This window comes from Poecilia latipinna, unplaced genomic scaffold, assembly GCF_001443285.1.
Source record: "Poecilia latipinna isolate Pla-1442-1.1 unplaced genomic scaffold, P_latipinna-1.0 Scaffold1022, whole genome shotgun sequence".
Taxonomy (NCBI): Eukaryota; Metazoa; Chordata; class Actinopteri; order Cyprinodontiformes; family Poeciliidae; genus Poecilia; species Poecilia latipinna.
Window position 1 is genome coordinate 52,582 of NW_015113638.1, and position 27,792 is coordinate 80,373.

The 27,792-nt window shown below is 37.2% G+C and overlaps 2 protein-coding genes across 3 annotated transcripts; one reads left to right on the top strand and one right to left on the bottom strand.

Annotated features, from left to right (window-relative positions):
- Positions 1 to 3,041: 3,041 nt before the first annotated feature.
- Positions 3,042 to 14,505, bottom strand: neu1 (neuraminidase 1). Its single transcript, XM_015050974.1, has 7 exons — positions 14,234 to 14,505; positions 10,926 to 11,115; positions 10,530 to 10,792; positions 5,934 to 6,116; positions 4,484 to 4,703; positions 3,152 to 3,388; positions 3,042 to 3,063 (listed from the first exon to the last, which is right to left on the bottom strand). The coding sequence occupies exons 1-6, from the start codon at positions 14,318 to 14,320 to the stop codon at positions 3,168 to 3,170; spliced, it is 1,164 nt and encodes a 387-aa protein (XP_014906460.1). The 5' UTR covers positions 14,321 to 14,505; the 3' UTR covers positions 3,042 to 3,063; positions 3,152 to 3,167.
- On the top strand, positions 4,666 to 27,702 carry tmem268 (transmembrane protein 268). Of its 2 annotated transcripts, none has more exons than XM_015050975.1 (9): positions 4,666 to 4,748; positions 20,400 to 20,535; positions 21,905 to 21,999; positions 22,082 to 22,189; positions 23,597 to 23,749; positions 23,831 to 23,941; positions 24,332 to 24,421; positions 24,637 to 24,855; positions 26,180 to 26,915. In XM_015050975.1, the coding sequence occupies exons 2-9, from the start codon at positions 20,421 to 20,423 to the stop codon at positions 26,345 to 26,347; spliced, it is 1,059 nt and encodes a 352-aa protein (XP_014906461.1). In that variant the 5' UTR covers positions 4,666 to 4,748; positions 20,400 to 20,420; the 3' UTR covers positions 26,348 to 26,915. The 2 variants fall into 2 exon arrangements, with proteins under 2 accessions (XP_014906461.1, XP_014906462.1); XM_015050976.1 differs by lacking the exon at positions 4,666 to 4,748 and adding an exon at positions 16,607 to 17,209 and having other exon boundaries at positions 26,180 to 27,702.
- Positions 27,703 to 27,792: the final 90 nt, after the last annotated feature.

The window sequence follows — 27,792 nt, forward strand, 5'->3', positions numbered from 1 at the left end:
CTCATACTGTGCATACATATCTCCTTTCAACTGTACTTATAGTAGGAGTTTACAACTTTTATAACCTAAAGGGTCAATTTTTAGGTGAGTTTAACAAACAAAAACTAATTTAGAGCCGCTAATGTGAAATAACTGTTGAAAAAAAGGCAACTTGTTCTTTTTGATGAATATCTACTATATAAAGGTTATTGTAAATTTTGAAGAACAATAATTTTGTTACATCTTTTTGTTTTAAAATTAAAAACATAAAAGTTTAGCATAAAAAGGATAACAACATAGTTTTGAACATAATGACAAGATACAGCTCTGTAAAAACTAAGAGTCCACTGCACTGAACCCCATTAAAACCTCCTGGTTATAACTTCCAATCCCACTTCTCAGAGGATTATGTTTTTATTTTAACAGCAGTAGGAATCAGGATCAGACTCAAGTCTACAGGTTAAATAATTTCCATAAATAAATATGACACCTTATCAGCAAATTGATTTTATTTATTTGAACAGCAGTCCCTCAAAAAGAATAACATGTTGGGAATTTGTATTTATGAAGTCACAAGGAAAAGGTTCAAAAAGCAACAGTCTCCCACCAGCATACAGTGATGGACTGAAAGTGTCTTGTAATGAAAAACATAAAGAAATAAACAGCTGTTGGGTATTATTTTGTGTTTAGACAGAAACTAGATGTTTGTTGTCATCTGACCACCGTAGAAAAATCTTAGTGAGTTCAAAGTATTTAATGATAATTAGGTCATATTCACTAATCTCTTTCACACACAAATATAACAAAAAACCAACATTGCAACTGTTTTTAAATCACTTAAACTCAACAATAATTACAAAAATATACAAGTACATCATCCCATATGACTATTTATACTGCTGACATATAATTACATAAAACAAAAAATAATCATGCATGAATTTATGGAGGGAAGAAAATATATAATTTCAGAACTCAAATGAATTACGAAGAAAGTAATTACCTTGTAGGTTAGCTATACCAGATATCTGAGTGTTACATTCAATGAAATCCCAAAACAATAAGGCCAATTTAAAAACAAAAGTTTTGTTTCATGTTAGAAACAGGATTTCACTGCAGTGGCTGGAAACTGTGGAAAGATTAAAAAGTGGAGTGGGATCTAATTTCACAGTTATTCCCTGTGCTTTTTCCTAACATGTGAAACTCAAACCCATAACAGTCAAAATCACTGGAAAATATATAAAGTCCTCTAGTTTAGAGTGAATAAACAGCATAAAAATCTGAATTTACATAGCAGAGAATCCAGTCTTGTTATAAAAAGGTTGTTTTTTACTCTGAATGTCAGATTTCTGCAGAAGACTCTGGATTTTTCTCAACCAGTTTGCATATTTTACATTAGTTCCTACAAATTCGCTCATTCTGCTGACATAGAACCTCTTTCTTTGTATCAAACCTCCCAAGCTGTCAAATATAGTACCTTTAGCGCAGCGCTGTCAAACTCACTTTGGCCCAAATCAAGATCAAAAATGCTCTTAAAGGGCCGGTTGTGCCAGAATGTATTGATAAACTGTTAAAAATATTAATGAATTCTTAAAATTAAATAATGTTGAATATATTTTTAGTCCCTCCAGAATTTTGCGATTGTTTTTGAGATTTTTTTTAATTTTATTTTTTTTAATCAAAATGTTTATGGTGCTAATTTGGAAATATGACAGTAAATGCGACTTTTTATTCCTTGCTGTATAGATCATGGACTATAACTTGAGATCAATTAACGTTGAGGCACAAAAATGTGTTGGGATTTGTTGATTTTGCATGAATTTCCACAATAATTCCCCTGAAACTGAAGGGACTGAATAATATAATTTAGTAGTAAACAGATAAAAACTGCATTGATTTGACTGAAAACATGATAAGTAAGCAGACTTGATGTTTAGTGTAGAACCTAGAGGACCACATAAAAAGCTACGGCGGGCCGGATTTGGCCCACCGGCCTCCAATTTAACACATGTGCTTCACATCGCTTTTTATGTACTGATATGTTACATTATTTAAAGTGATAACCATTGATATTACGGTTACTCTAGGAAGCAGCTTGATTCAGACCTTCTGGTTCTTAACATCAGAAACAGTTTGAATGAAGACAGAAGTCGTAGTTTCAGCATCTAGAATGAACACAAACATCATCCATGAGCTGTGACTCGATGCAGGCTGGATTTGGCCCGCATGTCGTCTCCAAGGAGCTGGCCGGACTAGAACTCCCATATAAAATCTTTCCATGAAGTAGAAGGAAAAATTTCATTTTTTTTCTGCTGTTTTTAGAAATTAGTACACCAAGCATCTTTAAAGACAAAGTTTAAAAGTAAATCATATGATTGACGTGGTAAAAATAGCATAAATCCCTGCAAAAACACAAAGTCTTACCAAGTATTTCTGCTCTACTTTCCAGTGCAAATATCTTTGTACACTTGACATAAAACAAAAATAACTTATAAGTAACTATTCAGCAAGAAATAGGAGTTTCTTTAAGTGACTAATTTCTTAATATTGATTAAAAACAGTTCCAGTTCCATTGGCAAGTTATTTCAATTATAGCAAGACATTTTTTGCATGTTATAAATGAAATAATCTGCCGGTGGAACTAGCATTTTTCATCAATATTAAGAAATTATTCACTTAAACAAACTCCTATTTCCCGCTGAAAAGTTACTTGTAAGTTATTTTTGTCTTATTTCAAGTGTGCTAAGATATTTTCAGTAGAAACTGGACCAAAATTTTTTGTTCAGACTTTGTGTTTTTGCAGTTCTGAATCATTCTTTCATTTGTATTCCCCAAGAACCTCCTGTTTAGCCAGGCTTTGTCCATTAAAATACAAATTGAGACTCATCAATTATTTGGCAAAATAAGATTTTGTTATAAAAATAATAAAAGTAGGAAAAACAGACCAAGAAGCCAGAAATTCACAGTGCAGGGCCTCCTTTTCCCAACATCCATTTTTAAGTGTGTTTAAAAAGTCTCTTATTCTCTTCCTGAGAAAGTTGTTGTATTATCTTCTTGTATCCTTTTTCCCTTTAGGGTTTAGATCTGAGAAATAAACAGAATTAAATAGGAAGTCAGAGGAAAGTGAAAATATTTTCATCGATTGACTCCTGGTGGAGTTGCTTCTTCTTACCTCCGACCCGTGCGTCCTACCGGCCGCCGTACAGGTGGATCTTCACAAACGAGATAGTCTCAATGATGTCCTTGTGGCCCTTCTCATAAATGACGAAGATGTATTTCTGGTCTTCTACAGAGTCATCGTTCAGAGATGTAATGCAGGAGTAGCCGCTCGGCCCTGGCCAGATCTGGACGGCTTTGTTCTCCCAGGTTTTTCCGTTCGTTAGCGACCATCGTAGCGTCAGGTTTACTCCTGAGGAGAGTTCAGTAAGGTTACGCTCACACTGCGGCCTGGATGGACCCAATTACAATGTTTTTGTTGTAAACTCTTCCAAATAAATGAGATTCCTGTATATCCAGTATGATCTGCAAACGGCCTGAAAGTGTCCCACATGCGCAGTAGAGGGAGCAATAACATCACATATAGAGAGCATACTCAGTGTTTCGCCAACCGCCATGAAAAAGAAAGAAGTGCTCAGTGTTTGTAGATATGGAAAAGAGAGAAACTATATGAAGAGAGAAACTGAAACTAATAAGGAAAAGGTTTGGTTTTTTATTAAAAAAGAACTTGGATAGTAAGTAAGCATATATAAATCATTATTTGATTTTTAAAGTAAACTAAATTGCTTCATAGAATTTGATTATGATAGATAGATAGATAGATAGATAGATAGATAGATAGATAGATAGATAGATAGATAGATAGATAGATAGATAGATAATTAAAATCCTTATGAGCCACACTCTATACCAGTAGGTGGCGATAATGCAACTTAACGTCTGTTGTTAACCCCCAAGAAGAAGAAGAAGAAGAAGAGAAAAAGAAAGAGAGAGAGAGAGAGAGAGAGAGAGAAAGAAAAAAAGAAAGAAAGAAAGAGCTCCGTGTTTGCGGAAGTAAACATGGATGCTAACGGTGAAGCGTATCGATTTTAAAGTTGTTGTCCGATCAGAGCCATCATATTAACAATTTAATCCTCACTGTAGTTCGCCATGTTTGTTGTCTTTCTTCCCACTTGCGCATATCAGGATGCAGAATAGTGACGTTTGTCGAGTATCAATGACGTTCCGTTCGATGAACGCGACCTGGCCGTTAGGATTCAAGGATTAAGTCACATTTGAAAAAATCGGATAAACAACTGGGCTTGGTCGCGTTCGAAAAAAAAAAACAACAAAAAAAACGATCTGTGTTGTTAAGACTGTCATGAACAGATCAGGTACAGGTGACACTAAGGCGAACCAAAAATCGGAATTGGGTCATTTCCGGCTGCACTATGAACATAGCTTAAGCTAGGTAGCTTTATCTCTTCTGATTTTACCAACAAAAGCGGATATTTGTAAAAGTATTTACTCTTTTGGTCGTTGGACGGGTTGGTGAAGTAGAGCACCCCGTCTTTCTGCAGAGCTCCAGCCGCGACAACGGGATCAATCAGCGTGGTGTCGAAGACCAGCTCTTCCACGGGGAGCGTCAGGCCTCCGTCCAAACTGCGCACCACGATGCGGCAGTGGCAGTGGTAGTTGTTCTGGTTCCGGACGTTGATCAAGATGCTGCCGTCCATCAACTCAACGGGCTGCAGGAAGGCAGAAACAAACGGACAGGTTTCGAAAGAAAGGAGGTATGTTAGGAATAGTGATTTGTTTTCCAGAGCATAAAAAAATGCTCAAAATCTTTATAAAAATACCAAAATTTAATTTGTTTATAGAATTAAAAATGGAGACCATTGGTGCAACATCAGCAGAGGTTTGAAACCTTGCAGTTGAGGCAATCATACATCAAGAAAAGCATCATTTACTACATATTACTATCTAAATATTGTTTGTAAAAGCAGTGAATGTAGTCAAAAAGCCTACAGTAAGGGACAATATTATCCAATACTGAGTTTTAATTAGTGAAAATATAGAGGAAAATGGAATCTGAACATAAGTAGAATGTGTAATTACTTTCTTTTGTTTTTATTCTGTTCATCCATCCATTATCCTGTCCTGAATCAGGAACCGTCTGCAGTCCTTGGAATATATTTTAATATATATCTAACATTGTTTTATATTTTAAAAAATGTTGGATGCAACACAAAGCATTTCTCTTTTATTAATCCTAATTTTTTTACTTTCATTTTGATGTCATAGTAAGTCAGATCTCAAACTTCCTGAGACTTTTTCCTCAAAAACAGACTTGAGCACAATCATTCTTTAAACTTTGATAAATGCAGCGAGAGTTTTTAAATTAAGTTCTCATTGTTGTAGAATAAAAACATTTTCTAGACGGCAAAATTAAAAAAAACATTCAATATAAAAAGCTGGAAATCTTTACTTCTATTAAGGCAAACACTTGAGAAACTATGTTGGACATAAAGTATTTCCTTTCTTTCTCTTTTTTAAATTGTAATATTGCATGTCTGATTTATTTTTTATTTATTTATTTTCATTTTAATTGTAAAAAGGGAATGACAGCCCCTCAGGACCTTTGGCGTTTGTGGTAAAACGTTTCAAAACCAGATTTTGTGTTGGAAAAAAAAAAACAAAGCAGCCAGCAGGGGGCGATAGATCTCAGATTCAGTCTAACATCAGCTGTTTGTCATTGACTCAACTTTACCTGCTATTAACATTTGAAACATTTAAATATACACAAAAAGCAAAATCCAAAGACATTTGGAACTGCACACCACACAACTGACGATACTTGGAGTTTTCTTAGTCATAGTTGGAGAAAACAGCATCTTTGTGCTACAAGCAGTGCAATAAATAAAACAAAACATGGGATCCTGCAGCATGCAGTCCTCTCTGTCTGGACAGAAACGTACCTGGCACTCATCAGGGTTGAAGTCCTGAGCTTTCTTCGGTTGGTTGTAAGGGATGCTCTTCAGGGCTGCTCCGTTGCGCCACGTTTCTCCATGATCGTCGCTCAGGATGCAAAACACTCCATCCCCCTCGATCGTCCCATGGCCGCACACCACCAACCGCCCCTTTGCAGGATCAAGGCGCTTCTATAGCACAAAAGGACACAAAGGTTTCAGAATTTAATAGCTCTTATTGTTATCACACAGGTTTTTTACAATTTTTTTAGGTAAACAGAATGAATGCATCACAACACAGTTTTTGTCTGAAAAGGGCAGCCACTATCGCTGCAAACCCCACACATCCTGGACACAAACTGTCAGAGTGCTGTTTAGGGCTGCAACAAATGATTATTTTAGTAACTTGATTGTTTATTCTGATGATTAATCAAGTAATCGAAAATAAAAAATGTCACATTCTGCAGATTTTTCATTATACAGTATTAAAAACACAAAATACAAATAATTCAATTCCGTTTTTAAATAAGAAAGCAAATACTTTATAGCCAAAAATACAATAACATAGGATTCCTTTAACTTGTGGCTGATCATTTGTAGCAAAGGATGCATAATAAAAACGTCAAAAGAGATGAGATGTCAAATCAAGAGAAAGTTTTAGCGTTGGACAACTTCTGTTGGTTTTGCTTACAAATGGGGAAAAAAAGCTTCTAATTTCATCTGCAACCATGTGAGAGAGATGTCAGAGTGAGGAACCGCATCAAATTAAATGAAAATGAAAATATATAAATGTACCTTAAAGGGTGTCAGACTTTCTATTTCATACTAAACTATAAGATTTCAAGGTCTGTTTTGTAGGAAAAGAGACAAAGGAGAGAACAAACTCATTAATTATTTTGTTTACAGGTTGTAGCGACACAGTGGCCGATAATCCGGCGCCCGCAATGTAAACAGCACCTTCAAAGTCCATCGTTCCTGTTTGGACCAGGAATAAAATGTCCTCAAAATACCCAGCAACTTCCACAATCACATCCTCCCCTTTGGAGGAGGTCTGAAAAACACATAAAAATAAATCTATCTCCCTTTGCTACAGCATAATCTTACACTAGAAGTGTAGAAAAATTCACAAACCAAGAATCCATTATGTCGGATAAAGACACGCATTGCAAATCTTATATGATAAAGTTTTGTCATCTTAGAAAAAAGTAAAGAAATTATTGGTGCCAATAATGGTGCTATTGGTAACTTTGCAAAAACAAAAAGAAAAGCTATTTCTTTACATTACTTTTTTCTTTGGCCCGACACAAGGCGTTGCCCTGTCGAGTATCTGCACCGAAATCCACAGGAAAACAAACAAAATGGAAGCAAATCAAAGGAATTATCTGCCTGAAGCTTGCATCACTTAGCAGAAAGATGCAGACAAAGACGATGCAACGGCCAGTAGTGTTTGCAGAGTTGTAATCAGGGAGATAATTTTTACTTCTCTTTATCCACCAACAGATAACCAAATCACTAAAACGTGATGTATGGGTGTTAAGAGAACAGATCATCCAAGTGAATCAATAAAATGTTGTTTTGAAAACATAAAAGGTTAAAATCATGCTGGATGGTTTCAGATCTAACAAGCAGTTGTTCCTCATTTTGGAAGCTGTTTATCTGCTCTTTTCACACTTTATTATTAGCTTTTATATATATAGCTACATTTTTCACGCTTTAAGAAAAAACAAACATTTTTTTCCCCTTTAAAAGTCATTTCAACATAAAACTCAGCCTGGAGACGCTTCACGCCGACTGTCTCCTGGATTGCAACAAAATGCCAAGACTATTAATGAGAAAACTGCTTATAATAACTCAGTGCTGTCATGTGCAAAGAAGCAAAACAACTTTTATTATCAAGCGACTGAGGCTGGGATTCTAACTAAGAGTTAACAACATCTGAGCTGATGCAGAGGGAAACGTTTTCATTTGACACCAAAGGCAAACATCTCAGAGGTTTCACATCACTTTTGGACTGTGGCCGGCTTAGCTTGTGGGTAAATTTGCTATAAAACCATGTGATCACATGCAGAGTGGTTTGCTATGAAGAGGGATCCATAAAGCCGGGTTTCCTCGCTGCAACCTGGCCTGATCCAGCCTAAAACTGGAGATGGCATGTTGGTTTGTTTACTCTGGCTCCAGCTTACATGAAAAAATAGCTAAATTTCCACGCATATCAATATTTCACACTTATAAATGGGGGCAAGGATGGAAAATTAGGACGTTTATTTTCAGTATGGAGTGAAAAATGTATGAAAGCAACACACCAAATTAAACAGCAAGAATGAAAATCATGATTCTGTTGCTTTACAGAAACAGTTTTCATCCACAAACTGACAAAATGTTGCAAATCCACTGTGACCAGATCAGATAAATGCCACTACATTAATATGTGAGTATGGCAAGTCTAGGTGTAGCAACACAACAAAATGAAATGCAAAATTCAGCTTTCATGATCCAGATGGATGTTTTTTTTTTAGAACGTTTGCAACTTGGAAATCGACATAACTTTGGCCACATCAGATGTTTATTGAGGCTTTTAAGGTGATTTTTCCCCCCCTCTGACTCGAAACAAGAACTAATTTTGTTTCCTGTTTTATTGTAAGCAGAATTAAAAAAAAATACCACAATTGTTCAATGTTCAGCTATAAAGAAAATAAAATAAACACCGCGGCTCACTGAGTAGCTGGATACCTTTTCAATGACTCAGAAAGATTCTTCTAAAATGATGATCTCAGGCCTTTAACTGTGTGCATGTGATGTGAAAGACAACATGTACATGTGATTTTGTATGACCGCAATAAAATGCAGCTGTAAAACAGGCCATTCAGCTTAAAGTTTAGCCAATTTTACAGTGAAAAGTCTTTATTTGTGGTTAAATTAAAACAGAGCTGTGGTCTGCAGACCCTCCAGGACTGATTTAAATGTGGCTGGATTGCAGAAAACATGGCAAACCTTCTCAACTTGAAGGTAATTATTCTCATATTTTCTTGGAACTTGCTAAACAGGTTTCTGCTGCTGCTGCTGCTTTCCTCGCTGTAGGCACTTCCTGCATCTCCACCATCAGTTACAGTAAAACTGATCAGGAGGAAGCACCATTAGGGTTGTCCTGTTCCCATCACCTTATCAGCAGGGTTTCAGTCACAATGCTGCCACTACACAGAGTGTGGCATCCTGAAAAATAGTTTTAACCTGGAGTACAGCACTGGGTGCATACTCTTGGTGAATGCTGTCAAAAGTTGTAATAAACCCTATGAAGTTCTGCTTGTACACCTAAAACTTCTTTCTCCTCCTTGACAAATATGATGGCAAATGTTTACTTTGACAATCTGAAAACTAGATTTTAAACTGCAGCCTCCCAGCTCCGTCTCCCAGCAACCAGCACAGCTACACCAGGGTTTCTGCAGGTTTCACTGACTCAGACATTTTAAGACCTTTTTAAGACCACTATGAATAAACTTTAAGACCTAAATCATAACAGAAATGTACAAAAAAACTGCATATTTTATATAGTAGTGCCAACAAGGGACGTAGCATCATACGGGTTGGCAACAAAAGTGTCATCCAGCCATCTGGAGATAATTTACACTTACCAATGATAAACAAAAGGGCTAGCTAGCAAGGTTTTATTAGCAGCTAGTTAGCGGTAGCCTCAACTGAGAAAAATAAACTACATAAACATAAAAAATAGTAATGCCACAACAAAATTTAGGATTTGTGTTAACGTATTTAAGGCCAACTTGCAAATTTCTAATTTTAGATACACTAATTTAAAACTTTTCAAGGATGCTTGCTGCAGTTTGGAAGCGTGTGTGTAACAAACTGTTTTAATGAGGGATCCGTCATGAAAAATCAAAGCACAACAAAGAAATTTTGTCTTCTTTTTCAATTTGGCCATAAAAAAAATCATAAAGAAAATACAAAAACAGAACAAAAGTGGCATAAATTAACAAGAACAACCCATTAGAGGTGCATCAATTTAGCTAGCAAGAACTCTGGACTCAACACAGGCAGCCGATTTATCGGCACCGATTTCCTTAATTTTGGGATCAGTTGATACTTACTGATCTTATCTACCTCAGCAAAGGTCTAAAAATCAACCACTGGCCTCTCCTGCTCTGCAGTGAGAGAGACCGACCCTCCAGGTCATGTTTACACTTTGGCATTTAACAATATTCACCTCACTGTTGCCAACTCTGCAACTTTCTTGTTATATTTAGCGACAATTCAGACAGAAAACTGGTATTGACCAAAATTGGAATCGGCAAGTCACGCTTTTTAGAGATCAGTAATCGCCGATCGACCAGAAAACTGCAATCAGTGCATCACTAAACTTCAGGTCTCACCCACCTCCTTTCCCCTCGACTGATATCTTATCACATCAAAGATCAAATCAATCCTTCTTCACTTAAAGTTATCAATATATTTTACAAGGGGTCCCCAAGTCTTATTGAGTCCAATCAGGATTCTTACATGCTGACCTCTTCCTAGAGGTCAAAGTTCATGTATGAAGAACTGGGGAATTCTAATGCGATGTTATTCAAGCATATCTGGGATCTGCTTTCTCACCTGGATGCCGAATCCCGGCCCAGGAGCGAAGGCCTTCACTCCCAGCTGGACCGAGAGGTTTTTGGGTCGGCTCCAGCTCAGGCCGTCGTCCCAGCTCTCCACCATCATGGTGCTAGCCGGCTTGCAGTGGTACAGGTGGAAGCAGATGGTGTAGATCAGAATCACCGAACCGGCCTCTTCGTCCACAACCACGGAGCCCAGGTTCAAGCCATCCGGAAAGCTGCCATCGTCCACTATGAAGGTGGTCGGAGACCAGGTGTTTCCTGTGGCAGGTGATGGAAATGAAACAGACTTCAACTTTCTGGAAACCAAATGCTTTAAGGTGATCCAAGAGTCTATACAAAACCCATAAGTATGTGGAGCTTTATATGATATTTTTCAGTGTGGTGGTCCTGCCTTTGTCAGTGGATCGCCTCACTGCGATAAACTTTGCCCCTATGTCACTGGACGACGCCTTCCTGCCCTCGGCGATGGCCAGCAGGCTTCCTTGTGGAGTAAAAGTGATGAGCGGGATTCTGTAGGTGTTCACTTGACCCTGTTTGCCGCTCACCCACAGCAGCTGCTCCTCAAACACCAGAGGGTCAAGCTAAGCAACACAGACGAGATGGTAAAGAGTTGGCGTCAAGGATAAGAAAGGCTGACAAAGGGAAAGATGAATAGCTTGAATGTTTGAGAGCAGAACAGGTTGAGGCATGAAAAAATATCTGTATCATCAGCAGTCTTGTTACAGTCTGGTGAAAGCGTGAAAGGGAAGTACAAAGCAAAGGCTTGAGGAACTTCACCTCGTTTCTGTTTGTGAGAAAAAACAGCAAACAGGTGGAGAAAACATGATTACACCTGAATAATACTGGAATGTGTGTAAATTCCTCTCTAATGAGCTTTGGAGTTTAACATCTGGAATGACTGGATATATTATATTATCAGCAACAACCAAACTCTACTTAGAAAGTTTTTTCTTAAAGGGCAGTAATATAGATTTCCAGGCACGTTGTGCCGTTTTATAGCACAATCAAGTAACTATGTTACCTTTAGCTGTTATAATAATGCTGAATTTATCAACCATAACAAATTAAATTTGATGCGTCTGTCTCTTTAAGAAGCTCCTCCTCTGTCTTACGTCGCCTTCATTAAGTTATCACATCAATGCTCCTCCATCATGGCATTTACAACCATTCTTAGGAAGCCTGGACTGAGAATTAGTTTTTATAATAAACTCAGGGAGTACCACCAGGTGTTCACTATAATGGTATATAACACTATAACATTACATAAACCTGAAACAAAGTCAGTTTTGAACAATGCTGCTCTTTCTTCAAGTATTTTCATATTTAATGACGATAACTCCACTTTAACAGGAAGAAACCTCCAGCAGAACCTGGCTCAGTACAAACGATCATCTCCCTCGACCGACTGGAGGTTTGAGGAGACAGAAAAAATTCCTAGGAGCAAGAAGTCTGGTTAAAAAAAGTTTTAAAATAAAAACCCAGCCCCTTTTTCTTTGTTTTGCTTCATACAAACGATATGGAAGCATGGAATCTGTTGAAGTTTAAAATTTTACCCAACTTCTAACGTCTGTCATGTCTAATGCGCCGGTTCGACTCTGTAAAGCTTACCAGAAAAAAAAAAGCTTACCGGAAACTGCCCTAATTTGCCATATTTAACCTTTTCCTGTTTGTAACCTCTTTCTATTTGTAACCTTTTCCTGTTTGTAATTTTTGCTCATTTACCTTCCTTAAGCCTCATCGTTCTTTTAGTTTCTGTTTATGTAACTTGTTGTACATTTTATTGTAAATATAAAAAAAAATCTTGCTGGAAGTTGTCTATGCCGTGAACAGCCATCCTCCTCTGCGAAGAGGGAAGTACCGAGCCAAACAAGGCGACTATTAATTTTAATTCAGTATCTGTAAGCGTGACCAACACGGACTGAACGGCTTCGTTCACGTTCCCCGCTGCTGTTGACAAAAAGAAACGGCGCAGAAAACTGACGCCATCGTCCAGAAGTTCTCTGTTCGTTGGTTGGCCCGGCTTAGAAATCTGAAATGTGAGACTCTCAGTTGAATATGTCCGCAATATTCCACGCAGATAAGAAGACTACACTCTTTGGATAACGTTTCTACAAACTGAGTAGATGGTCACTTCAGAATTTATCAAATTCTTTGAGGAATCAATTCAACAAAATATCAGTAACATTTCTCAGAGATTTCAGATGTTGACATGATAGAGCCCCATTGTTGCTGCAGGTTTATCAGCTGTGTATCCATGATGCAAGACTCCACATAAATTGACCTATTGAACTGAGATCTGGTGATTGTGGAGGCCATTGGAGAACAATGCACCATCATGTTCCAGAAACCAGTTTAAGGCGATTTAAACTTTGTGACATGGTGCATTATCCTGCTGGAAGTAGGATAATGCAGAGGAAGTCATCATAAAGAGATGGAAATGATCAGCAGCAATACTCGGGTAGTGCTTAATTAATGCTGAATTGTGTCAATAAAACATCCCCAATGCCTCCACCAGCCTGAACCATTGATAAGGCAGGATAGATCAGTTATTTTATGTTATTTTCCCCTAATTCTGACCCAATAATCTGAATGTTGCCACTGAAATCAAGACTCACTGCACCAGAAAATGTTTTTCTAGTCTGTTATTGTCCAGTTTTGGTGAGTTGATGCCAATTATTGCCAAAGTTTTCTATTCTTAGCTGACATAAATGACATGTGATGAGACCGTCTGTTACTTGAGCCCTTCTGATTTAAGGTTGCAATGGTATTCATCATACCTTGATTGTATTCAGTGGTTATTCAACCTATGGTTGCCTTTTATTATTCATTATTTGTAAACCCAAGAGATAGTGGTGTCTCAATAGAAAAGTAGTTTCTGAAATGCGAAAACAAGTCCATCTGGCGCCGACAACCCTGGTAGTTTCTAAATCACAAGTTCCAAGTTTTTATTCCGTCTGATACTCAGTTTTAGCTTCACTTCCAGTGTACCTAATAATATAGCTGGTGAGAGCATATTTGCAGATATGTTAAATAGAAAACCAAACAAACAGGAATAAGAAAGTAGAATATTATATGGGAAATCTGAATTGATGGGGCTCCTGGCATCTTTAGCCCCAAATGTGATTTATTTTGAAATTCGCCTCTTGAGATATGAAGATATGCAGAGTTTTAACCTTGGGAATCCTATTGTCAGTGAAACTACTATATCCAGGTGGAACTGAATTATCATTGAATAAAAAATGTAATCTAACACACTGTAAATATGAAACTGCTAGGGCATTTACTTTCATTTTGCTCTTCATGCACAACAGTAGGTTATATAGAGTATTTGTAATAGTGCTTATATAGAGTATTTGTAATAGTGCAATGGTTCATTTGTGTGTGTGTTAAGCGAAAAAAAAGACAATTTTCAAAAGAACATTTCAGCAGATATAAGCAGCTTGGAATATATTTTTTTTTCCAAAAGCCTGTAAAAAATCACAAATCCAAACCAGCCTTACGAGAAAGTCTGGTTCCTGTAAATTTGGAATAAAGCAGGTGGAGTTTGACACTAGATGACATAACTGAATTTCTCCATTTCGGTTTAACTAAACCGCTTTAAACTAAACAGCTTTATTAGCGCGGTTTTTACCTGCTTCGACCAGCAACATAACGGTGTTATACCATAATAATGATCGGTTAATAACAGTTTCAGTGTACCTGAGCCGAGCTGTAGGCACAAAGACATCCGGACAGCAGCGCACTGAGCAGTAAGAACACAGCAGAAGCCAAACTTCCGGTTTCCATGTTTGATTCAGCTCCTCCAAGTTTCTTCTTCTTCACTCCGAACAGATAAAATTCAACAAAACGGAGCCGAGTGACCAAAAGAGCCACCTGAACTAAAAACCAACTCTGTCACTCACTGACTGGTGCACATTTCTTGCTGTTTATCAGGCAGGTCATATGATCGGGAGGTCACGTGACTGCCGCGATCTGTCAAAATAAAACAGGAAATGACGCAATGTACGTCGCACGACTCCCACCTATCAAAACCTTGTCTCCGTTCACTTTTTTATGTCTATTTTTTTTTTTTTAAGAAACGCTACTTTTAATTTTGTGTTTGTATTATTTCCACAAACGTGTGTAATTATTAAGGTATTACTGTTACATATTTTTATTGCTACTACGAATAATAATAATATTATTAAAAAATAATAAAGAAAATGGTAGAAAAGTTAATTTATTATTATTTGGACATGATGTATAGGTGGAAGCATACAGCTACTGCTGCTATGACTATTATAATTATAACTTGGCTACTTTACATTTTGGATTCAGCTGCTCTCCTCAACTATTACTACGTCTTCTACTATTGTTAGAAGATTGTTGTCATTGATATCAATCTAGATTACTTTCTATATTTCTGGATCCTAATCTTTTTGTAAATGCTGCTGTTTCACTGTACAAACCCATAAAAATAATAGTAATAATAATATTGGTAATTGATATAAACAAAACAGGGAATTGGTAGGAATCTGAACATGTTAACATTATAAAGTGGAGGAAATTCAGCAATACTGCTACTTCTGTCGCCATCGCTATGAAAAACATCAAGTTGTAATTTATAATTGGTCCAATAGCCATATTAATCACCCAATAAAAACTGTTCAATAAAAGTTTTTCAATATATCATGTAATACAGCAATACTGTTCTACAAATCAGTTTGTCTGCAGTTACCAACATTCAGCCACAAGGGGGCAGAACTGACCAGAAACTCAATAACTTTCTAGTAAACAGTCTCCAGTTGAACAGAGATTTTTAAATCATACTTTTTAGTTTTTCTTTTTGTGTCTGGTAATAATCTGCCACACTTCGTGTTTTCTTGTTCTGGAAGTTTAATTTTAGTCTAAGCAGAACATTTACTTCCAGTGTTTTGGAAAACAGCTTGTTTTTCTTTCAATAAAAAGCTATTTTCTTACTGGTTTAGTGTACGGCTAACAGTTGCCATGCCAACAGATTTTCCTACCTGAGTTATGGATCTCTGCAGCTCCTCTGGAGTTTCCTCAGTTCTCTGATTAATGCCTACCAAGATGTGGTTTTCCACATCTTGTGCCAAAACATTTTCAGTAATCAGTGAATCCTTTATGACATGACATTTTCTAAATAAAACATTTAAAAAAAAACAAAGGTAAAAGATACACTTTTATAAATTCCTCTTTTACACTGATTGATTCTGTTTTGAGAGATGTCTGTATCATTTTATCTGGGTGGAATAAAGTAATTATAAACCTTCCTGGGGTATAAATAATTTTGGGCTTACTCTCTTAAAAGAAAATTAGTAGAAAACACTTTTGGCACTTCATTACTCCCTTCTTATAATTCTCAACCAGCTTTTTTGTCAGATATTTTTGAATATTTATTTTGGGTGATGAGGTCAAACTCGTTAAAGTTATAAAGCCACGCTAATATTTAGTTTCTTTCTCAGCTTTTCTGTCTAGTTTGGACTCACTACAAAACATTAGCACTACCTCCAGGCCAAAGAAACATGTTGGTAAAATTATCTTAAACCTAAATTTGGCAGTCGTTTATGTGTATTTAGTAAATTTTTCTCCTTTTTACTACTTTTTGACATTGAAATAAACAAGCAAAATACTGTCTGGAATTCACACGTTTTCAATAAATGATAAAATATTTTCTGAATTGACTGATTTGTCGGATAAAAAGTACCTTTTGAAAATACTATCTTCTACTCTTTAAGTCAAATAAATGTAACAAGTTTTATATTTTGAACCTAAATGTGTGAGTTTGTGAAAGATAAGCTTACCGTAGTAAATTGTGTTAACTTTTTATTAATTTTGTCAAACCTTTTTTTCTTGCATATTGTGAAATTATTATTTGGTTTAAATTGCAGCAGTGAGTTAAAACTCACAATTCAAGAGAAATGAACTTAAAAACAGTGTTTGGACAACTTGTCTATCGTTGTTGAATCAACTTCATGAACTTTAATTTCTGAGTTAAAACCAAAACAATTGAATTATTGACTTATATTGGCGTTTTGAGGAAGCAGTTGGACTTTCATTTTCAAGTTAAACCACTTTATGTGAAATACTTTCACAAAGAAAAGAAAAAAAGACATTAAATATAAAGTCTCTCACTCACTTCTCCATATTTATGGAGCTCTGCGGTTGGGACATTTCCCATTTTTGTGTTCAGTGAAAGAACCATAAAAATATCTGATCTCTTGGCATGACCTCCACTGACTCTTTGGACTTCACGAGTTAATGTGTAACAGCTCCAATAAAACGTCAACTAGCTGATTATCGTTACAAATCCTGATCAAATAAAAGCACTCCATGCATAAAAAAGCAATCGTTTTGAATCCAGACGTCATTTTTGGACCGCAAAGGAGTTCCGCTCGGTTTTCCGCTCGGTTTTCTTCTTGCTCCTCCTGCAGACATGAGGATCACAAACCGCATTCCTGCAGTCATGAGGCGCAGCTGATCTGAGTCACAAGCCACAGAGCGAAAGAGAGGAACAAGCCAAACACGTTCAGGCATGAAAAGAGAGAAGAGACGAAGTCTGAACTGGCAGCCAGCTGCTTTCAAGGAACCAGTTTAAAAGGCTCTGCGCTTCTCGGGAAGAATGACGACGCGGAGACTCATCGATCAGAAGATGGACTTTCATCTGAGCCACAGGTGGGAAACATTCAGAAACAGCATCTCTGGAGCCGTAACGCTGCTTTTTCATTCTATTTCTCACTGAAATCAAACTTTTTAATTGAGAAAAAGTTTGAAAAATGTTAGCAGATTCCACTTGTTTAAAGACAAACACCCTAAAAAACGCTTTTCTATTAAAATATGTGACATCTAATCCTTTGACACATATTCAAGCTGAGTTTATACTGAGCAGGAAACGTTTTTGGTGTCATGTTTACAGCAACGCCACACACTAAAAGATGCTGTTTCCAGATAAAGACGTTTTTTACTTGTAATTTGGTCTGTGTGGTAACAAGGCACTCAGCGTGCTGCTTAAGATAAGACAGGCTGCTTATTGCATGCATCCAATCTGCACTTCCCGGCAGTCAGAGCTCTGTCAGCAGGTCTTCATTAACGAGGAAGTGAAAATGAAAGAAGCTGTCGAAGGCAGCGTTGTTTTCACACCTCCCTGCTAAAAATGTGACAGAGCCGCTGATGGGGGGAGAAGGTTGGGTCTGTAAGTGGGATTTTTACTTGACTCTGTTACTGACACAAACACAACTGGAGAAACGGTTTCTAACAAAGAAAAAGGAGGAGAGTTTCTGAAAGCGAAGTCTGAGAATGAGAGCATGAAGTTTCAGTGTCACTTGAGTAAATGTCACATAGGACCCAAAAGCAGAAGTAACCGGGTTTCCTGCTGGCTGTCATGCTTCTTTTAGGTCGACGTGTTTATGAGAGATAAAAGCTGAGGCCGCTTTCAAAGCTTTTCTGGCTAAAAGGTTCTGCTTTTCCAACCATGACATGCTGAGAGTTTTCCTCTTCCCGTATCGACCCAGAAGAGCTCCTGGCACCAGCTGTGAAGCCCGAAGCAGCTTCTTGGAAACCGGTTATAACGTGACACTGGTCCACAGCCAGAAACACTGCCTGGGGTTTTTCAACTGTTTCAGGGTCATTTTGATGAGCCGAGTCCAAAAATCTCATTGGTTTTGCTCAATCGGATCAACTTTCTGAGCTATGGAGCAACATAAGCATCAAAATGCACGACTTGTTCTCACATCTGGATCAGTTTCCTGAGAATCTGGACCAATGAGGGATGAGCAGGAGGAGAGAACTTACACGTACTGACCCTTATCAGTGTTTATTATTCAATTTACAGAAATCCAAGTTTGCAGCATTTAATTAACACACTGTGAGGACTCTGGGTTTTTGGGTTTGGTTTTGATCTTATTTATCGTTGCCCTTCAAGGTCATTTCAGTTTTATTATTTGAGGTTATTTAGTGTGATTAGAATTGCCTTGCTGTTTTCCTTATCTGCAGCCCTTATCTGTTTCTAGTTAGGTTTATTCTTTAGTCTGGTTCTGTTTCTCTTGTATGTCTGAGTCCACATTGAGCTTCTTTAGTGATTATAGTTTATTTTTATTTAATCCTTCTAGCTCCCCCCGTAGTGTTTCTTGATCTTATTTTGTCACTTTATGTTTAGTTACTTTCTTTAGTAATTCTAGTTTATCTCTTCGCTCAGGTCTTCTAGTTTTTCTAGCTCTACGTCCCCCAGTTCTTATTATTGATCGATCGGCCTTCTTTCTGTTTAGGTTTGTTTATGTTTTTCCCTCAGGTCTTTTTGTCTTTTATTTTAACATGCGTCTGTTTTAGACGTATTTTCAGCTCCCTGGTGTTTCCTCTGTTTTTCCCAGTATACCTCCTTAGCTTCCCTGGGCCAATTACTCACCCAGTTATCTCATCTCGTTGGGTCCACTGATCCATTTACTGCCTCCCAGTATTTAAGCCCCTCCGTCCCAGTCACGCCTCGCCGGTCTGTGTTTCCCTCCCCGGATCACCTGTTGTTCCCTCGTGTTTCCAGTTTGTTTTGTTTTTGGATGTTTTGTTGGTTGATTTTTTTCATTAAAACATCCACTTATTTCTACCCACGTCTACTGCCTGCTGCGTTTGGTTTCCACCGCCACACCATGACAAGCACTCTGTTAGAAAACAGAAAAACCGGGTTTGGATGAGAAATATTAATGAACTGATAATGTCACAAAAATGTCATCAATTTAGTCAGAAGATCAGATTTCTCTAAATCAAATTAGTATAAAATCCTGACCAGATTGAGAAAAATGGACGTCATCTTTGGATTCAGCGGTGCAAAAATAATCCTGATTCAGTTGAAAAAATCAGATAACTTCCAAAGAATTGTTTTTTTGGTGTAATTTAATGCTGTTAATTATGCAGAATTAGTCATAACTGCAGTTTTCACCCATTAGTTCACCAATATTCACTTTATGACCTGTGATATTTGATAAAACAGGTTTTACTGAATGTAAAACCTGTTTAATGTAAATGATAACTCTGCAGTAAATGCAAGAAGATTACTTTAAAACTCTCACACAGAGCAAAACACAGTTATTTAAAAATGTCTCTATACTTTAAATTACTCCAGACAATATGAATAGTACAAAACGTACAAATCCAGTTGTTTTAATTGTACATTCTTTCTATTCTTGCTCATAAACTTTCACCAGTAAAGCTATTAGCTTCAGCGTTAGCGGCGGCCATTTTCAAACTGGTTTTGCTCCAACTTAAACTCATTATTTTAAAATGTTTTTGAACAATTTCAAGTGCACATTAGTTAAATTTAACCCCATTTAATTCTCTATTTTCAGTCAAATGTTTTTAATCTTCACTCACTTTATTCAACAGCTAAGCCATTAGCATTAGCATCAGCTAATTCATTTGTCACTTTTGTAAAAGTAAACAACTCTTTTCTTACTTTTAGCTATTTGGTGTTCAGTGCTGTCCTTTATTTCAGCCATTTTTATTTTAAATATGTATATCTGCTGTGGTTTATTGCCTTCAATATTTTGACCTTTTTTCATTTGCTCTGTTTGTTTGCTGGTTTTCTGAAACCTTCAGTGTTTCAACTGAACAATCTTAAAAGATATTTCAACATTGGTTTTAGCAACTTCAGAAACGAGTGAATATTTCTGTTGGCATTTAAAAAACACACAAATATATTTTTGTCAGTTTATATTAGTTCCCCTGATGACTTTGTTTATAAAGCTACTGTCACATTAATAAGGAAAATCCCCAGAATAATGATTATTATTATTATTATTATTATTATTATTATTTCTGGACCAGTTAAAGTTGAGGTAGGTTGGTAGGATATATTTTATTCCTACTTTTTGTTCAGGACCTTGTGACCTTTGACCTGATGGAGGACAGGAATGGGGACTGCCAGGCGTCGGAGGAGACGGGTGTGGACTCTGAAATCAGACGAACCCAAACGGACCAGCAGACCAACAACAACAGATCCAGATGGACAAACGGTACCGAAATCTGCTTTTAATCTTTCAATGTCAAAGGAATATCTAGAATTTATTACGAGTTATATTATATTCAGATAAGATTAATGTTTGTTCATCAAATATATATTAACAGGTGGCGTCATCTCACTTTATTTATTTTTTTTACGCTTCAATTTGATTTTTTTTCAGTCAAGAACATTTTTGACTGAATCAAATACAAATATAAACAAATTGAGTTTAGGTTTATTAACTGATTGATTGTTATTAGTTATATCTAAATATATTTACAAAAATAACTTTAAAAAATATCTACTTTTTAAACAGTTTGTAGATTTTTAATGTTTATTTAGGGTATAAGCAGCTGATTTCCAACTCTTGGGTGTCAATATAATTAAGGTTGAATTTCTTTATGTTTCTTCACAATTTCTCTCAAATATTTTGCTGTTTTTGAAAAAGGTTATGTGAAGATGAAATATAAAATAAATCAGCTGAAGCTTCTTACATTTAGTTATTGTCACAACCACAAACTTCCATTAATTGTATTGGATTTATATGAGATAGCCAAACACAAAGTACTTTATAATTTGGACTTGAAAGGAAAACTTTGTTTTTACATTATTTTATAAATAAAAACTGGACACTTACTACGCAATTATATTCAGCACCCCCTTTTTACAAGTTGTTTTTCTTTTTGGTCACATTTGAGAAAAAGTTTCAAAATTATCACTGATTCATTGGGGAATTTTGTTACAGTTTTAATGTGCTAAGATGGCTTTCTTTCGAAACAGCCAACCTTCAGTGTTTCCACATAGCTGGACTTGTTTGAACCGTTGAATCAGGGCTGAAAACTCAGTTATGGGCCGAATCAAAAATCTTTTTAAAGGGCCGGTTGTGGCAGAATGTGTCGATAAAACCACTAAACTGTTAAAAAATGAAGAAACAGCTGTTTGTGTTTTTTAAAACACGCTGACCAGTCTCTTCAGGGTTTTCTGATTGGAAAATGGCACAAAAAACAATCAAAACAACAGATTCTGTAGAGCTACTTTAGAAATATTTGTAGGAAATCTTAATATTTACACTAATGTGTGAGGTTAAATGTGACTTTTTATTACCCGCCGTATCTTTTACGAACTTTAACTTGATATCTAGTTAAGGGTGAGGCAACAGTCACTTAATCTAAATGTTTTTCACAAATTTTGAGAAAAATTAGCAGTAAAATCAGAAGAAAATGTGGAAATTTGTTGATTTTGTGTGAATTTTGCAAACTTAATTGATGTAATTTGGAGCCTAGAGGGCCACATAAAAAACTATGACGGCCCAGATTTGGCCCCCGAGCCTTGAGTTTGACACACACGTGCTTTAAATAATCTTTTCTTCCTGTCTCTGGCAGGTCAATGTGTCGCGGCGATCCCGACCAGTTCAGCCCTGAGCCCCAGATTTGATCTGGATCTCTGTCGGTCCAAACTGGAGCAGGAAGGATTTGAGGTTAGTCAAATCATTTCATTTCACAGCGAATACAGGATTTTAATTAATTTTAATCATTTTTTTTTCTGTATATTTTCATCAGATTCCTGTTAGAGACCTGGAAGATCCATTGAAAACAGCTCTGGATGTTCCCTCAGTCAGAAGATACATGGTTTTCAACTCGGGCCTTTTCCACTTTGTTTTAGCGCCGGTATTTAAAGTTTAGCAAACTCTTTTTCTGCTTTTACTTCTTCATTTTCACTTCTTTGGGTTTTTTCAATCTTCCTTATTAACTTAAATTTGTCTGGACCGTCAAAAATATGAGTGAAGTAGATACAGGAAGCGAGCATTTCCCTCTTTCATGAGATGACAAAAACTATTTGTGTAACTTCTAACGCTGCGATGAACACAGTGAGTTTGTCTAATAGATCATGCTAACAAATAAACAAAAAAATTAATAAATACATAAAAAAATGCAGTGTTGCATTAATAAGCTCATCAAATGATCTGGTAGGTGTGTAACAAGAGTCACACTCTGCAAAAACACCAAATCTTAATGAGTATTTTAGTCTAGTTTCTAGTGCAAATATCTTAATACATGTGAAATAAGACAAAAGTAACTTACAAGTAACTTATCAGCAAGAAATAGAGACTTGATTTAAGTCAATAATTCCTTAATATTGATTTTTAAAAGTACTAGGTACTTTGGCAGATAAATTTACTTATGCAAAACATTTTCCTTGTGTTTTTAGTGAAATAATCTGTCAGTAGAAGTAGAAATGGGTTGCTAGGTTACGGGCTCGGCCATGACAGGCGTTGCTAGGTAACGGTGCCAGTGGAACTAGAACTTTTTCACCATTATTAAGGAATTATTTACTTAAAACAAGCTGCTATATCTTATGAAAAAGATACTTTTATGTTAGTTTTGTCTTATTTGAAGTGTACTAAGATCTTTGTACTAGAAACTAGATAAAAATACTTGGTAAGATTTTGTGTTTAAACACTTCAGTTTATGTTTGTAGAACTTTTTTTTTTTTGCTGCATTAAGACTTTTTGATCTAAAGTTGGACTTTGTCTTTACTTAATTGGTCAGTTAATTAGAGGCACACTGTCAATATCAGTTTTCAAGTTTGCTACAGATTCTTTATTGGGTTTAGTTTTGGACTTTGACTAGACTAGGGGTTGCCAAACTTCCGCCCCCTGGTGGCAATTCTCTACATGTTATAATTTAAATAGTTTGCCAATTAAATTAGTATTTTTTCATCAATATCAAGGAATTATTTACTTAAAACAAGATTTTATATCTTGCTGATGAGCTACTTTTGAGTTTCTTTTGTCTTAATTCAATATTTTCACTGGAAACAAGACAAAAATACTTAAGATTACGTGTTTTGCAGTGTTTTTATTGGCATCTTTGATTAAAAAAATGTGTAAAAAGGTTTAAAATAAATTGTAAATTAATCTTCCATCTTTCAATCTTCCAATAATTAGGATTATTGTAATAGTACATGAGCAAATGACAGTTTGAGTACATATTAGAAAGAAAAACTTGCCATTGGACCATTCTTTAGACATGCAGAGGGATATACTTTAATTTTTGAGTCTTTTGGTCCACCAGGTGCTTTATGTGGTGCTGTGGTGTGCAGTTTTCTCAACCTTCCACCTGTACATTACCGTTACTGACTACTGGGTCCTCATTCTGTCCGTCAGCCTGGTCTCCATCCTCCTCACCACCGCCATCATCTACATTCTTCATCACAGTAACAAAGAAGTAAAGCCTGGCATTACATTTTAGCACACACCTGGACACGTTTGGATTCATTAACGAGCTACATTTCTTCTCTTCAATCAGATCAATATCAACATCGACGTTCGGTTGATCCAGGTGAATGAGAGAATGATGAAGCATAAACTGATGGTGGGTGTTGCCGACTGGGTCCAGAACTGCACTGGACACATGCAGGTACTTATTTAAAATCTGAAAACTGTGTTTTAATTTTTGTCCCAAATCAAATAAATTGTAGAAGTCCCAAACTTTTTCATTTCATTAGCTTATAGCCGATGACCCCCTTCATAGACCTACAGACAATGCTACAAAATACGTTCAGAAAAATCAACTTCTTGAATGTCTTTTCACCGCACAACTATGTACAGCAAGGCATTGCTCTGTCACATACAATCCCTGGAAAAACACGCCGAAGTTTGTTGCTCTAACATGACAAAATGTCAAACAGATGAAGTTTTGTAAAGTCACAGATTCACCCCAGTTGATCTCTGTGATGTTGTTTACCAAGCTGGAATCAGATCACAGGTTCAACAAACCGTTTGTTTTCTCCTGTTTGTGTCTCTGCAGCTGTACTTGGTGTACTGGGACATGTCTTACTGCTTGAGGACGCTGTCTGAAACTTTAGAGGAGCGCAGCTTCGTGACGAATGAAACCCAGGTGAGTCGACTGCCACTGTCGCTGTTTGTCCTCCTGCTGTTTGATTGACTTTACTGAAGCTCCCCTGGTTTGCCCTCATTCACGTTAAGTAGACGCGTAACTCCAGACGCTCGGGAAGCCGTGTTTTTCTCAGCTTAAGCATAAATTTGAGGGTGTTGCGGTACTTGCGGTTTCAAGTCTTGTGTCAGAGCAATCAGATCAGTCTCTCTCCTCAGAAAACCATGAAGAGCAGAATGTCACATCTCGTCTTGGTGACGAAGCTCCCTCCCATCAACCCCGAGGCCGGCGGTTCAGATGTCGAGCAAGACTCTGATGAAAACAGACCTCTGCTGAGAAATGAGGACACAGGGTGCAGTACGACATCCAGCCAGCAGGGGGACTCGAAGGTCACCTCTAACCACAGCCTTGTTCCTGAAGCTTCACTACCTGCTCAGGTGAGACGTGAATCATGGGGTTGAGTGTCAGTATGTGGATGTTTTAATAAACAATCCTGTTTGTGGGAAAAATCGGTTTGATCCGGTTCTCAGGCTCTGTTTGGTACAAATTAACCCTTTCACTGCAGTGGACAGCTATCTCAAAGCCATTTTCTTGTGTTTCTTGTGGGTTTTTATGTTATAAATGCACACAGACCACTGAAGTGGACACTAGTGCATCATACAATACACTGCCAACTACTGGCCATCCACCGCAAGTGCAAGAAAATTTTTTGTTAAATCCAAGATGGCAGACAGACGAAAAAGCAACTCAGGAAAATCCAGTCCCTCCTCCTACTGTAGACATCAAGTAACCCCTAAACACCAATACTACTGATGTATTTTCCAAATAACAACTTTGTGTTGGAGAAAATTACAACTGATCACCTAGAAAAAAATACTAGAACAATTTGACATAAAGGATCATAATTAATGCAAGAAAGGGTTTTTATGTGATTCTGTTTGAAAAACCTAAATGTATGACTGAAACGGTTAAACAGAAACATCCACTTATGAACATCAGAGGGCGTCTAGTCTTCTTATTGCTCAGGGAGTCGACGGGATCTGTGACTCAGGCATGATCGATTGTTGGTGTGAAGTAGGGACGCACCGATTGCAGTTTTTTGGCCGATCATGATTACCAATCTTTAAAAAGCCTGACCTGCCGATTCCGATTTGGGCCGATGCATACTTTTTGTCTGAAAGTCGCTGAGTTGGCTATTGTTACCTACAAATGTGCAGACATGTTCTGGTGGGCCGGTCTGTCAGTAAAACCTCTCATAGCAGAGGACAGTGGTTGAAGCAGCTTAATTATGCAGACCGAACTGTAGTCAGGATTGAACAGTTTCGAATGATAAACTCAACTTTCAATGAAATTTGCAGTTCCTTAAGACCTTTTGGGAAGCCAGCTGTGCATTGTCCAAGGAGACAATTGTCTACAAGTAAGCACTTTGCTGCAGAATTCCATTTTGTACAATTTCACGGTCAATAGAAAAAAAACTGCTGTCACAAAGGAAACGCCTGGTCCAAAATCAACACAGTCCTGGTCAGACGAGGCCAACATTAAGCTCTTTGGTCACAATGATTAGGTTTGTTTGGAGAAGCCTGGGTGATTCCATACAATGCTAGCTGTGAAGCATGGCGGTGGCAGAACTGTGGCTTGGAAGGTTATTTTGCTGCCGGTACTAACAGATCATTGCATAAAGGAGGTGAAATAATGGAGAAAGACCTTCTGATTCTCTAACTTCACCTCTGATGACCTTTCAACTTTGCTCTATTCTTTCAGGCTAAAGCCTACCAACTTCTGATGACCTACAGTGCAGCGTACGTGAAGCTGCTGATGTCTGAGCGGCTGGCAGGGCCGTCCCGTCACCGCCTGCGGCCCCTGAGGAGCCACTGCACCACGGCGCCGGTCTGCCTCTGCCAGTACATTAAAACCAAAGTCCTTCAATAAAACTGAAAACTGAAACAGACAAACGAACAGGATTCATCCTTCTGGAGCCAATGTGAATTCAAGTTATCTGCTGATGGACTCGTTTGGACCGTAACACTCTAGATGTTGTTGTTTTGTCTCTTCGTCCTGTGAGGCAGCTCGTTTTATTTTTTCTTGCCTAGCCTCTGATTTTCGGCCAGCTCTGTGTTTGCACCACCTGGATGTTAATTTGTTTGCATTCGGCCAAATGCTGTCAAAGTTCAGCCCAACTGCTGGCAAACAATATTTATAATTGTTTACACATGACAATCGCCACCATATTTACTATCTAGAGTTGTTTAAATTATTTATACAAATGATAATTATACTGTAGAGCTGTTTGACTTAATGTGCTGTATAGGGAGCCACGAAGAAAGCTTTTCTGTGCTGTGAACTGTAAGGACCTTTAGTTGAAAAGGAATGAATGGATACAACATCAATCACATTGATTCAAACGTGAACTCTTGATCAAATGGAGAAAAAAAAGTACACCCACTTTCCCTTTGGGCTTTTATGCATCAGGACATAATAAATATTATCTGGTTTTTAGTATTTAGAGTATTTTGGCACAATGTTCCCTGGAACTTAACAAAATGCAGCTTTTTGAATCATTATCTCTATTCTCCATCTTAAAATTGCAGTACTTATTTTTTATAAAACATCTTTTACATGTATGCTAAAACCTCTCATCATATCGTGAAAGTGCAATATGAGACAGAAAATCTTTGAAAAGATCAAACACCTCCACCTCTTCTGAGCTGTGATTGTTGTCTGAAGAAATGCAGCGCTCCCAACCAAAAACAGCCGATCAGAGGCAGAAGGCGGGTCTTAGCGCTGCCAATCATCCTCATGTACGCTGTTAAATGTGTTAATGATGAAGAAAAAACAGGAAAACCATTAATCTGTGTAATTGGTGGCCATGCTGAGTAACTTTAGCATTCATGACATCTTACGCTATGCTGTAAGGATGAGCAGGTGCATGCGAGGGTGACTGACAGCGCTAAGACCAGCCTCCTGGCTCTGATTGGTTGTTTCCAGTTTGCACTGGGAGAAGGCAAAGGAGCTAAATGTTTTTCACATATTATCTGTCTCATAACGTACAGTAATGACATGGAGACAGTTTCAACAAATATGAAAAAAAAATATTTTTGTAAAAGTTACATTCTGCAGCTTTAAAGTCCAAATGACGGCTCTGCGTCCTAGATATCAGAGAGGCTGAAACTTCGTCCTATAAGCATCCTTCTTAGAAAGTCACTGTTTATCTCCCAAAAATTAAGATTAACTAAAAAAAAAATTACATTCTCTCATTTTTAAACAAATAGATAAGGTTTCTAGTTAAAAAAAGAGGGAAAAAAATCAGCATGCATTGGATTAAAAAAGAGATCAGAGAGAAAGTAAGAGGGAGTGGAGCCAACCTGTGTCTGTGA

Bases quoted from the DNA above. Each gene is read 5' to 3' on its own strand.
- neu1 (XM_015050974.1), bottom strand. From the start codon at position 14,320: ATGGAAACCGGAAGTTTGGCTTCTGCTGTGTTCTTACTGCTCAGTGCG. The intron at 10,793-10,925 runs GCAGGACCACCA...CACCTGCCACAG, and splicing joins GAGGCGATCCACTGACAAAG to GAAACACCTGGTCTCCGACC. The intron at 4,704-5,933 runs GTACGTTTCTGT...GCCTTCCTGCAG, and splicing joins TCAACCCTGATGAGTGCCAG to CCCGTTGAGTTGATGGACGG.
- tmem268 (XM_015050975.1), top strand. From the start codon at position 20,421: ATGGAGGACAGGAATGGGGACTGCCAGGCGTCGGAGGAGACGGGTGTG. The intron at 22,190-23,596 runs GTATTTAAAGTT...TTGGTCCACCAG, and splicing joins TCCACTTTGTTTTAGCGCCG to GTGCTTTATGTGGTGCTGTG. The intron at 24,422-24,636 runs GTGAGTCGACTG...CTCTCTCCTCAG, and splicing joins TCGTGACGAATGAAACCCAG to AAAACCATGAAGAGCAGAAT.